At 39.1% G+C, this 12,846-nt stretch overlaps 1 protein-coding gene across 1 annotated transcript in view; it reads left to right on the forward strand.

Annotated features, from left to right (window-relative positions):
* Window positions 1-12,846, forward strand: part of ADAM19 (ADAM metallopeptidase domain 19) — a 70,440-nt gene that overhangs the window by 30,052 nt on the left and 27,542 nt on the right. The window contains exons 2-6 of the mRNA XM_029287336.1: window positions 252-307; window positions 1,852-1,930; window positions 4,036-4,112; window positions 6,925-7,117; window positions 10,274-10,339. Coding sequence (XP_029143169.1) covers window positions 252-307; window positions 1,852-1,930; window positions 4,036-4,112; window positions 6,925-7,117; window positions 10,274-10,339 — 471 coding nt within the window. The remainder of the gene's footprint in view (window positions 1-251; window positions 308-1,851; window positions 1,931-4,035; window positions 4,113-6,924; window positions 7,118-10,273; window positions 10,340-12,846) is intronic.

The following is a 12,846-nucleotide window of genomic DNA, read 5'->3' on the forward strand; positions in this document are numbered from 1 at the left end:
TTATATTTATTCTATAATTGATAAAAGGATAGTACTATAGAAGTGGAAATGTGTTCTCCTAAATTCTTTCTCAAAAGTAACTTTAGAGGAAAAAAAGGTCAGCTTTTTTAGTTGTTAAATTGACAATAGTAAGACAAGAAGAGGCTAGAGCTAAGCCTTAAACTTTACCCTTTTCATATTTTAAAATATTGTACATAATGTTTTATTTTGGAGTTTCATATAGACCTGATAAAAGTGTACTCCTATGTAAGGTACATGGCATTTCTGACAGAGATGAGATATTGACTAAACTCAACTTGTACAGATGGTATTACTGTCTAAAATGTTGGTTATCCTAAATTCTAGTTTTAGGATTTAAGGAGCCCTTGGTAAATCCTTTATTTGCAGAAAGCAAGGCATACAAACTAAAAATTCTTTCTTTGAGATTACATTTTAGTTTATTAAATATCCAGGCAAAAGGAAAATGGTAACAATATTAAAGCAATTGTCTCTCATCTGGGAACAGTTTTAGTCATCTTGATATCACCCCCAAAATCTGTTTTGATTATTGTTAATGTTAAATTTGTAGATAGAAATCAATTGGTGCAGTTTTGTTTGTTCCTTGTAAATAATCCCAATATTTCCTGTTTCTTTTATAGTCTAAAGAATGGCATCATAGGCTAGAGAACAATAAAGGGAAATGAAGTGATAGAAAGACAATATAAGGAATATATAAACAGTATTAATTGTATATATAGTGCCCTTAATAGCATCACACTGTTGAGGTGCAATTCAGCCGTCCTCATTTGTTTGAGACCTGAAAGTAGGAAGAGAGCAAAGATACTCAAATAAGATCCAATTATGGGTATAAATATATGGGTATATATAGAAAATGTAGCAAATTTGCATACACTTGAATAAGCAGCTATGTGGGTAATACTGTAGATAAGCAGGTTCTGAACCCTGAACAAATGTAGATCAGTGAGACTCAGATGTAATAATAAAGTTTAACTGCATTTAGTTCCACTACTCCACAAAGCAATCTTGACTCAGCCATTCTCCTGGCCACTCTTTGCTAATTGTTAATGTCATTTTTCAGACAGGTAATACAATTGGCAAAGAAAATGATTGATTTTTGAAGATGCATGCTGTCCAGACCCTTGGTAGTACAGGATATATAACTGAGCTTATTTTGCAGTTTTGTTTGTGGCTGTTTTGGTTAACCATAGTCTGAAGATGCAACATGATAAGCTGGCCTCTATTAACAAAGAGCAAGGGAAAAGCAAAATTAGATTTTTAAGAGTCTTACAACAAGAGGATAAAAGCTTCCATGACTCATCCATGGAAACCTGAAGTTTTTCCAGAGCACATTTAGTGTACAAAATACTTAAGTTTCTCTAATCTTTTCTATGAATTCATGAGGTAAAGAATCACTAACCTATTGAAGCCTGTTTAATGACATGAACAATCATATGTTTATAGAATTATGAATGATACGAAAGGAGTGGAGAGAGAAAGACATTTTTCTTTCCATCTCATATTTCATTATGCAGATTGTTGAAATGTCAGATTGGCCACAGGGAATCAGATGTCCAGCACAGTTTTAAGAAGACTATTTTTTCACCTGCTAAATTGCTTTTACTTCATCTTGCCATTTTTCTTGACATATAATGTTGACATTTATTAATCATTGTCACAACTTTAATCTAATTTTTTCATGAGTCTCATTGATCACTTTTGCTAAATGTTAGAATTGGTTACTGAGGACATAGAGTTACAAGATTTCATTGAATATTCATTGAATATTCAAATAATATTAATATTATTTTTCCTCCACCCCATCCTTCTCTGTTTCTTCATTTTTGTTGGTAGGGATCTCTTTGCACCAGACTACACTGAAACTCATTATACTAAAACTGGAACAGCCCAAACCATCTCCTTGAACAAAACAGTGAGTATCAAATGTAATTTGATGAGACAAATCCACTTGAACACAACCCTGGTTCCAGCTTTGATAGGCTTTACACAGAACAAGTCTTGACTGCACCCTGAAAAAAATGATTTGGAGGCACAAAAAATTGGAAAAAAAATTATCAGGCGAGCAGTTTCAAATATACTCTGATTCAAAGCTGGGGAAGTAAATAAAGAAACATTCATTGGTCTTTTGCTTTTTTCCAGATGAGTTCATTGCTAAGTGTAATGATGTAATATGGAAGTAGTGATTGAATAAGAATCTGATGGGGATTTGTGATAGTGGCTGCTACAGTTTTCATAACTGCAGCAGTCTCTAGTCAGTTCATTTCTTTACCGAGTAATCTTTCTGTGAGTAAATATAATAAGCCACTGTATTTTTTTTTCACTGTCCAGAGTCATTTTGGAGTAGTATAACATCAAAACTTCAACAATAAATAAATACAATTCAGATGAGGCAGAATACTTAAAACAGCCAAAATAGAAATAAGTTCTATTCCTTTTCCAAACTGTGATTTTATTTTAAAAAGCAAAACTCTTGCAATCTACTACATCCCACATTAGCAATTTAACAGATATTGTTTCACAGAATTCACTGAAATGTTGAGTGTAATTGTGCAATGATGAAGAGCACCATAGAGCACTGCTGTTACAACTGCAGTGATCCATTACTATGTAGTATTAGCTTGCAATTTGGGTGTGGCCCTTGAAATTCCATACAAAACTGGCAATGAACTACATTGGTGTCTCTAGTACAGTGCTGTCTTGCAATGATATGCTGAAGGCCCCCTGAACTATAGTGGCAAAAAAATCCCCAAACACTAGAACTATGCAGCTGAACTAATATGAAGCCATGCTATAATGTGCATTCTTTCTGATTGCCATGTTTTGATCTCTCAACTTGCACTTTCTACTTGTGTATTATCTGTTTATGCTCTAGTCTAGCCCTTGCCCTACATCTATCCTATCCCTTGCTTTTTTCTGCAGAAGACTCTTCACGTTATAAAACTAAAAAGATTGGCTATAACCCCTTTCTTTTGCCTCAATAGCAAAGCATCAGATGTGAAAATCCCAGATTCTAAATTTGTGTGTTGTTTCTACCTGGATATCGTCCAGGAGCTGACCTCTCAATTTCTGCCTTCTGCTAAGTGGGATCTGAAAGCCTGTTATCCTCTCAAGGCCAGTTGGATCTTGTCCAGCCAGACCTCTCTTCTAAATTAACTGACTGGAAAAATGTTGACTGGCTAGCAGCACTTCAGATAGGTTTACAAATAAGTGTTCATAATAACACCTTTCTTCTTCTCTTTACTGTAGTTTTCTAAAAGAGGCTGCTTGTGCAAAATTGTAATGGCTGTTGGATTGCGGATTCCCCCCCCCCCCCCGTTTGTTAGTTTTCATAGTGGAATTCTATGTAGTATAGTTTTATCATTTCACAATATGTTGTGGTTTTTCATAAGAAGAAAATTGTAAAATACTAGCTACCCCAGAAGTCAGTAAACATGTTCAGGATATTTGCATCATCAGTTGAAATGAAGAGTGCTTGGTGCTGTCTGAGCTCATCCATAACATAATTTCTGGCATTGTCCAAACCTTTTGCTAAGCCATGTTCGATTTAAATGTTGTTTATTGGATAACTACAATTGCTGGGGTTTATCAAGACAAGATTAAGACAAAACCAAAGTAACTGTATTATGGTTTAGACCAGGGGTAGACAACCTTGGCTCTTTTATGACTCGTGGACTTCAAGTCCCAGAATTCCTGAGTCAGCATAGCTGACTCAGGAATTCTGGGAGTTGAAGTCCACGAGTCATAAAAGAGCCAAGGTTGCCTACCCCTGGTTTAGACCAACCTGGGACACCCAGCCATTATGGACAATTCAGCTATAAGTTTTATTTTACTAGGGGTGAATAGAGGGAGAGATTGAAAAGCCTTCATATCTCCAGAGGGTTAAATAAGCCATAATAGGATCACTTGTATGCCTTTTCATGTAACACTGACGTAGATCCCTACCAAAGGAGTGGGGAAAGATAAATGAATCTGCAGAATGAGATTATTTGCTCTTGGCACTTCCTTTCACCCTCTCAGGATAATTGCTTTTACCATGGAAGAGTGAGGGCCATTCGTGAATCAAGTGTGGTGCTCAGCACATGCAGAGGTCTACGGTAAGTTTCCAGCTCTTTCATGCATTCTCTGTCTACAAAGTAACATTTGCCCAATCTCATAATTTGCGGTTAAAAGATAGAGTGATGACCAAAGGACTTAAAAAAAATACTAGATAAATCAGGAGTCTTCAAACTTGGCCCTTTTATGACTTGTGGACTTCAACTCCCAGAATTCCTCAGCCAGCATGCCTGGGAGTTGAAGTCCACAAGTCATAAAAGGGCCAAGTTTGAAGATCCCTGAGATAAATGAATAGCTAAATAATGATGGACAAATGAGAGCTTTTCTCTGCATGAAGCTGCTGTTAAACCAATATTTCTGAGGATGATCTCAGAAGGAGTCAGTAAGCTTTATTTCTACTCTTCTTTCCAAATACCACAAGATAGGGAGAGGCAGCTTTTGGCAATAGGACTGCTGCTGCTGCTCCCTTTCCTTCTCCTCCTCCTCCATCATCACCAACAGCAACACTATGGACTACACTGAGATGATCACACTGGGGGGAATACTGATACACTCATTTGTTTTAAGAAACTTGACTTTTTTTAAAAGAAGTATCCTGCTACACCTATTTTACTACTTCTGTAAAAAAAATACTTCTTCAGAGTTTTGCACCAACTTTTTATAGACTAATTTTAAGAGGCTTCAGGGGTCATAAAAAAAAGAAGCTAGAGAGTAGCTTCACATAACTCACAAGTTGGAAGTTAGTTATCCTTGCTGTAAAAACAAATATGAATTTGTACCCCAGGATTCCATTTTCTGGGGATCCACAGAGTCTTCCTGTTTGGCTTATTTGGAATAAGATAATTGACTGCCTAGCCCAGTATTATCCACCTTAACTGATAGCAGGTCTGAAAAATTTGGGGTAAGTGGGTTCTTTTTCCAAGTATCCCTGGAGATACCAGGGATGAAATCTGGAATTTCTGTATACGAAGCAGGTCTCTTCAAAAACAGTACAAATAATCCCCAGTTCTCACAAATGCCAGGATCTTTCCATTTTCATTCATTCTTGCCTTTCTGCTTCTTTAGCCTGATATATTTATCTCAGAACAGTTTTCTGAATTTTATTTTGGTCTTAATATTTGTAGCAATCTTGCAAACATCTGATCCTTACTATAGTATGAAGTTCTCACTTAGTAATGGGATTTTGTAAAATCCTTGGATAGCAATGAGCCTTTGCTGTTGATTAACATATGCTCATTCTACAGTGCACTTAAGCAATTAAACACATTGTTTTTATAAACAGGACTTGGTTTCCTTTTGGTCACTTCAGAGCCTATTAAAAGCTGGGCTTCTGTCCAGTTAGGAAATAGCTTTGGCCATTTTTTTCAAATCCTCAATAGCCTCAGGCCAAACTTAATGTAAACAAATTGTCTGGGTTTATAAACAAAATAAAGTCTGCCTTTTATGGCTGATACACAAGGCCTGCACAAAATAGAAAGCATCACAGGTGCCAAGTGAGTCACTTTGATGCATCCCTCCTTTTTCAGGTGTTTTGGCTCTGGCTTCAAAATTTCCAATCAAAATTGTAGTTCATTGTTGTTAATTTTTTGATTGACTGTACAACTGTTCCATATACTGGCCATTCTTTACATTATTCTAATATCAAAATAATTTGGGATTCCTGGTAAAAAACTGAAGCTAAACTCTTGCATATATTTTTAGCTCTTGTGGAAAAATAAAGCACAACCAGGAAAGAGACTGACCACAATTATTTATTGCTTTGTAAATTGGTTTTCATTAAAACCCCATTTGGAACTCAGTAATTAATTCAGAATTATAACATTTATAACAAATATAGCTTAATATTTAAATAAAGCAGTTCTATATGTAAGCATTTACCTGAAACTTAATGATATTAGGTTTTCTGTAGAAACCACAAGTAGGTTGTGAAAATATTGACTAAAACTCATTCCACATATATGAAAACATGCCAGACAATAGTGTTATTAGCTGTTGAGCACACTCTTATTTTTTTTATTTATTTATCTATTCCCATAGCTACTCACCTTACAGACACGACTATGTGATGTAACATAAATAACTATAAACGAATAACATTAAAAATATTCCATATTTTTTAAAAAAGCAATATTATTAAAAGACTATTTACAGGCAGAAAAACATCTGACTAAAGAGAGAATTTGGTTTTTCAGAGACTGAGCTCCATAATAGTTTGCAATAGTCTTCAGTGACTTAGAAAGTCTTCCTTCCAGAAAAGACTGTTGAACTTGAAAAAAAGAGACACTATTAATTAATTAATTAATTAATTAATTTTTTTATTCCTTTGTTTCAATCAATTTATATGGCTGCCATCTCATAGCAGTGACTTTGACATAAAATTAAAACTCAATTTTAAAAGAACAACTAATAATAGCAGTAAATATACACAGACTGGTTAGGTTGCTTAGACCTCTGTATTTTAAAGGCCTTTCAATTTTTATCATGAAGCCTTCTACTTCCATTACTAATTTTACTTTAAGATTCTTTTGTTCACTTTGTTTTATTGTAATATATTTAATATTAGTCTCCTTATAGCCATTTAATAAAGTGGAATGGTCTTTTGGGGTCTTAGAAATAACCATGTCTTTTCTTTGTTGAATTCAAGATTTAAAATCCAGGACTTTATTAAAAGTCCTGGTTAGCTTTGAAAATCAAGAATAAAATGGGCTTAGCAACTTTCCAACATTACTAAATGTCACTCGTGTAAATACCAAGTCTGAACTACATCTTACTAAATTCTGCTGTTGTTCTTTTTCTTTGTTTTAGCTGATTTGACTTTCCTGCCTTCTGATGGTTTGTTGAATTGTTTTTCAGTGGCCTTATACTTATAAGCAACAACATTAGTTACGTCTTAGAACCTCTTCCTGATAGTCAGGAGCAGCACTTAATCTACAGGTCTGAGCATCTCAAAGTTCCTCATGGAAGTTGTGGAAATGAGCATTTGGAATCAAAGGTGACAGATTGGCTTGCAGAGTTGTCAGGCCGAACTGAAACACGTCACCACAGGGTATGTCTGAGTTTTGCCTCCTCTCTTACAGGGTGTAGCAACATCAGAGTGAGGGGGGGAGTGGGAGGGAAGGAGGAAAAATAAGATGGTGCTTTTGTCCAGCTTTCAAATTGCTCTACGTGGGCTATTCCAACAATCATTCAATCACCAGCAGTTAGAAAATATAGGCTAGTTTATTATCCCAATGCTAATGGATAGAAAGCTGAAGCTGAAAAATACAGGTAGTCCTTGCTTATTGACCACCCGTTAAGTGACCATTTGAAGTTGCAACAGTGCTGAGCTAGTAATCAGTCATGTGATTACCAATTGTGACCTTCCTGGCCAGCCTCCCATAAGCAAAATCAAAGGGGAAGCTGGCAGGGAAGGTTACAAGTCTTTCAAGTAAATCTATTCCCCCCCCCCCACTCTCCGGGACTCAAAATAATTCTGTCCAGCCCCATGGGCTCGACACTGATGGGAGGGGGAGGGGTACAAGGACAGCACAAGGAGGAGGCCAGTGACCAACCCAACAGCAACAGCCCTTCGCTCATTACCTGGACTGGCTGAGCATGGTGGCGTGGTCGTCGTCTCCACGGTTAAACTGCCGAACAGCCGGTCAGCTCCACGGCCGGCCCGCCAACCAGCTGGGAGGCGCTGGGAGGCACCAAGAAGCCAGAAGCCTGCCGTGGGTCCCGACGAGCAGCTGATCGGCGCAGGAACGTACCAGGCAGCCAGAAACCTGTAGCGCGTCCCGAAGAACAGCTGAGCAGAGCAGGGAAGCTATGTGTTCACTGCCTGCTTCTGGCATGAGTTTGTCCGCTCCATCGGATCATCCAAAGGACTCAGTTCAGCTTTTCATGCCAGTACCAACGGGGTGACCAAACGGGCCAATGCGATGGTGGAATGGTAGCTGCGGTGCTACGTCTCCTACCAACAGATGGACTGGGTTGACCTGTTACTGTTCAATGAAGTAGCATATAATAATGTGGTCCACAGCAGCACCGGATTCACCCCTTTCCAGGTGGTACATGGGGTGGAGTTTATCCCGATTCCCAAGTGCCTGCAGGAGGACCCCTCCCCCTGTCAACCCCACGACTGGATAAGTCACATACGGGGGGTCTGGGAGACCATGAAAAAAGCCTTACTAAAAGCAGAGAAGGCCTCAAAGGCACAAGCTGATAATAAAAGGGCGCCTCAAAAGCCCTTTCGGGTGGGGGATATGGTGTATCTGTCAACCAAGTATCTGTGCCTGAAGATACCCTGCAAAAAGCTACGGCCGAAATTCATTGGTCCATTCTGGATTGTGCAGGTCATTAACCCAGTCGCTGTGCAGCTACAACTACCTCGGCTTCTGGGAAAGGTGCACCCGGCTTTCCATTGCAGCTTACTGAAGCCGGTGGAGGGGTCCTCCTTTTAGGTCCTTGAAATGGATATCGGGCGCTGTCACAGGGGACCATTATGAGATCCAAGAGGTGTTAGACTCCCGTATCCGATGGGGTTGTTTGCAATACCTGGTACGATGGAAGGGGTACCCTGTTATGGAGGCGTCCTGGGTGAGGGAAGCGGACATCCAAGCCCCCTGATTGTTGTGGCTCTTCCACTGACGGTATCCCCGAAAGCTAAGGTTAGCTGCATCATCTGCCATGGCCCGTGATTAATCACACGTTTCTCCTTGCCTTCCAGGTGGAGCCCTGGTAGAGGGGGCCGCCTGTCAAGCCCCATGGGCTCGACACTGACAGGAGGGGGGGGAGGGGACAAGGACAGCGCCGGGAGGAGGCCAGCGACCAACCCAAAGGCAACAGCCCTTCCCTCATTACCTGGACCTGGACTGGTTGAGCATGGTGGCATGCTCATTTCTGTGGTTACACTGCCGAACAGCCTGTTGGCTCCATGGTCGGCCCGCCGACCAGCTGTTCAGCACTGGGAGGCACCAGGAAGCCAGAAGCCTGCCGCGTGTCCCGACAAGCAGCTGATTGGTGCAGGGACGTACCAGGCAGCCAGAAGCCAGTAGCGTGTCCCAAAGAACAGCTGAGCAGAGCACGGAAGCTACGTGAAGCCGGAAGCCTGCAGGGCGTCCTGCCTCGCTGCTCATATCACTTCGCACACCGGATGCTGGTTAGGAGGGTGGGGGGTGGGGCCAGGTGGGAAATGCATATGTAAGGTGCTGGGAGGCAATTGCTCCCAGCGCTAACTTTGTTTGCTGTTGTGCATGCCAGAACGTTCCGTGATTAAAGCCACCTGTGAACTCAACTCAACTCAGCGTTGTTTCTTGTTGGAGCCAGGGGTGTGGTAAGGACTTCTGACACATTCATGCACACCACTGCAACCACTGCTACTGCAACAACTCATACATCCTCTTCCACCTGGTATCAACCAGCTGCAGGCCTTAAATCACTTGCCCGCACTTTTGCAACCTTCACACACTTTTCCTTCACACACTTTTTTTGGGGGGGGTGTCGGTGGCAGCAGCCACCGACCCCCCCCCCCCAAAAAAAACTATTTCATCTCTTTGTTGGCAAACAATTGAGCAGAGAAGAACCAATTCATTTCCGATGTCCTTAAATATTTTCATTGCTTCATAAGTTGCCATTTTCTATCCTGAAAGTCCCAATAATGTCTGTGGGAGATGAGGTAATCATTCTGGCATTGTTTATTTATTTAAGAAGGTATATATTCTTAAATAAAGAAAAAAATAAATAAACAAGCCCAATGTTTTTTCTAAAGTAGAATTCAGTCAGTTCAGAAGGCTAGAAATATTTTCTAGTGTTTGTATACTTAGTGACTTAAATAAATCATAATTTAAATCTTGTGATAAAGTAATAGGAACTAATATTTATAGGAGAATAGTTCAGTGAGTATTCTGGGCTGAGGCTTAATGTATTGATAATAAAATAAGAAAGCAAGTAATTTGTAATTATATGTCTGTATATGTGGCAGATAACAGAGTAGGATTGAAATGAAGGGTACACATGATGAATCATCTATAAAAGAGCAATTCCTATATATAGCTTAAAATGTAGTTTGCTTGAGAGAAACCATTAATGCTTATTATGAACAGTTGCTCCTCTAATGTATGACTGGTCATTATTTTTTTTTAAATGAACATATGTACAGAAGTTTATTGTTTGATCAAAACAAACCCCAAGCGTATATTTTTTGTGTGTGTTTCTGCCATAGGTGAAGAGGGATGATCAACAATCAATGAAATATGTGGAGCTTCTATTAGTAGCTGATTATGCAGAAGTAAGAAAGTCTCTTATTATATCTGATTAGTGGTGAACCCAGGGCAGATAAGAGCCTATCTACACATAACATGGACTTCAAAGTCCCAGTTACTGTATGTTACGTTAAGAGTGGCTATGGGGAAATCCTAGTATCAGTTTTGTGAGAAATACTTTTGATTACATACTGCCAAAGTTTAGGCAGTTCTGCCATGTGCCCAGTCAGAACTCCAACTATGAGGATATGATTGTTTCTCAGTAGCCCCTCTTTAATTGTTGATCCTTAGTGCACTGAGGAGCTCTGGGAATGAAGCAGCTGAAAAGGCACCCAGAGTGCTGAAGGCACAAAATAAAGAAAAATACGATTAACACAGATACAGCGCAATAAGAATGGTGTAACACCAGGACAGATTTATTGTGTCTGAAGATTTATCCGTGGCAATGTTTAAGGTGACCTGCATTCTGTTTGATCTGGGCATGAGAGAAGATTTTCCAGTAGGCCACTGTGGCTGATTTGCAAAACATTTGTAGAAAAAATCCCTCAGAGTTAAGTAACGATGATACAATGAACTAGCTGAGATGATATTTTATGATGTAATCTGGGATTCCTTGGAGTTTGTAGACTGTGCAGTAGTAGCAGGGTTCTCGGCAAATGAACTCTGCCATCTGCACATTGGACCAAACCTTTTGATGGTTTTAAGCTTTAGCCAGTGGTGTTGGAGTAAATGAATTTAAGAGGAGGCAAGTGTTTCTTTGATTGCAGCGCTTACCTGTTTAGTTGAGTTCATTCTTTGTCTTCCACTAGTGGCACTCTAGATATCTCTTAATCCATTTAATCTCTCTTCATTCTTCCATATATCGTGGAGAACAGGAGAGACCACTTGGGCACAATCTTGTCTAAACCTCACTCACTTCCCTATTCCAGATGGCGACTAGGGACTTGACAGGACTAAGCAGCTGATCTCATAACCTCCTTGCTCAGGAGAAGATCATAGCTACCAAACTGTGATCTGACAATGACAGAGGGAACAAAGAAAGGATTACTAATTCCAGATCACAAAGATACCACTCCTTCAAGAACACCAAATTGGATGTGTGACCATTATTCCTAGCTGTGTCCTGAAGAATAGACGGATCCAATAGATAGAGATGTAAAAACATTTTGCCTTAATGTGTCTGGAATCTGTTTCTAATCATTTTCTGGAAGTATCCAGTATCATTCCCAATAGGACATTAGATCATTCATGAATTTTTAATTTTAATTCCTTTTCCTTCTGCCCTGTTCTTTTCAAAGACGGGACTTCTGCTGACATAATATTTCTGGGGTAATTTGATTGTCTCACCGGCTATTTACTTGACTATTTTTCCCTATTTTTAATTTATACTTGATATAAAGAAGTATATGTTCCCAGCCATGGTGACAGCCACATTCATAGTCACAGCACGTATCCATATATCATGCACCAAAGTCTTCAATTATGTCACTCAGAATTTGCCAAGTATAAAATGCATAATATTATACCAATAATTTTTATTCAATTATCTTAGAGTGAATAAACCATCTTGTCTTACTCATGAATTATAGCTAAAATTGTGCAGATCCTGCTGAGCTATGGCTATAATATATTCTTAGTGAAATGAGCAAAAGTGTCATTTCATTTTTCTTTCCCTCCACAGAGAAGGTGTGTGTATGTGTATGTGTGTGTTCATGTGTGTGTGTGAGAGAATGAACAATAAAGGAGATTCTTGAAATTCCAAATATTTCCTTTCCATCTTTCGTTATATAAATTAATTCACTTAATTAAACTCTGTTTCCTAAAACAGAAATGGGCAAGTTCTTCATAATAAACTCCCAAAAATGAATAAATAAATATCTTACATCATGATTTATTAAAGAAAAAGTTTATAAAGCCCACTTAAACCCATGGAGTGGAGGGGATGAGAAGGGAGATGTAGCTTTCCAGGTGTTCTTCCAATTAACTCTCATTATCTCCATGAATTATGCCCAACGTAGCAAATTACAGAAATGTATATTCATACATTCAGGTAGGATGAGTTGCCATAAGGCTAAATGAAGGTAATGCAACCAACTGACCATGAGGAAGAAGGATTAAAAATATTGTTTCCTAAAACACTAGCTTTTATTCCCAAAGATCCAAATGCTTCTGAAGTCTGTACCTAAGATAATGCCTTAACTGTTGTAAAAAATGGAACAAATGGGAAGCAAACCTTCCCAGATTTCTCTGCTGGCTTTGGAAGTTGGGATGCCATTCATATGTTATTGTTAAGCACTTAGCAATAACAATATCACTTAGACTTATATACACTTCATAGTGCTTTATAGCTCTCTCTAAGCAGTTTACAGACTCAGCATATTGCCCCCCTGGGTGCTCATTTTACCACCTTCGGAAGGATGGAAGGCCGAGTTAGCCTTGAGCTGGTCAGGATTGAACTCCTGGCAGTGGGCAGAGTTATCCTGCAATACTGCATTCTAACCACTTAGATCAGGGGTGGGCAAACTTTTTGACT

Source organism: Protobothrops mucrosquamatus, unplaced genomic scaffold (genome assembly GCF_001527695.2).
Source record: "Protobothrops mucrosquamatus isolate PMUCROS unplaced genomic scaffold, P.Mucros_1.0 scaffold_306, whole genome shotgun sequence".
NCBI classification, from domain to species: Eukaryota; Metazoa; Chordata; class Lepidosauria; order Squamata; family Viperidae; genus Protobothrops; species Protobothrops mucrosquamatus.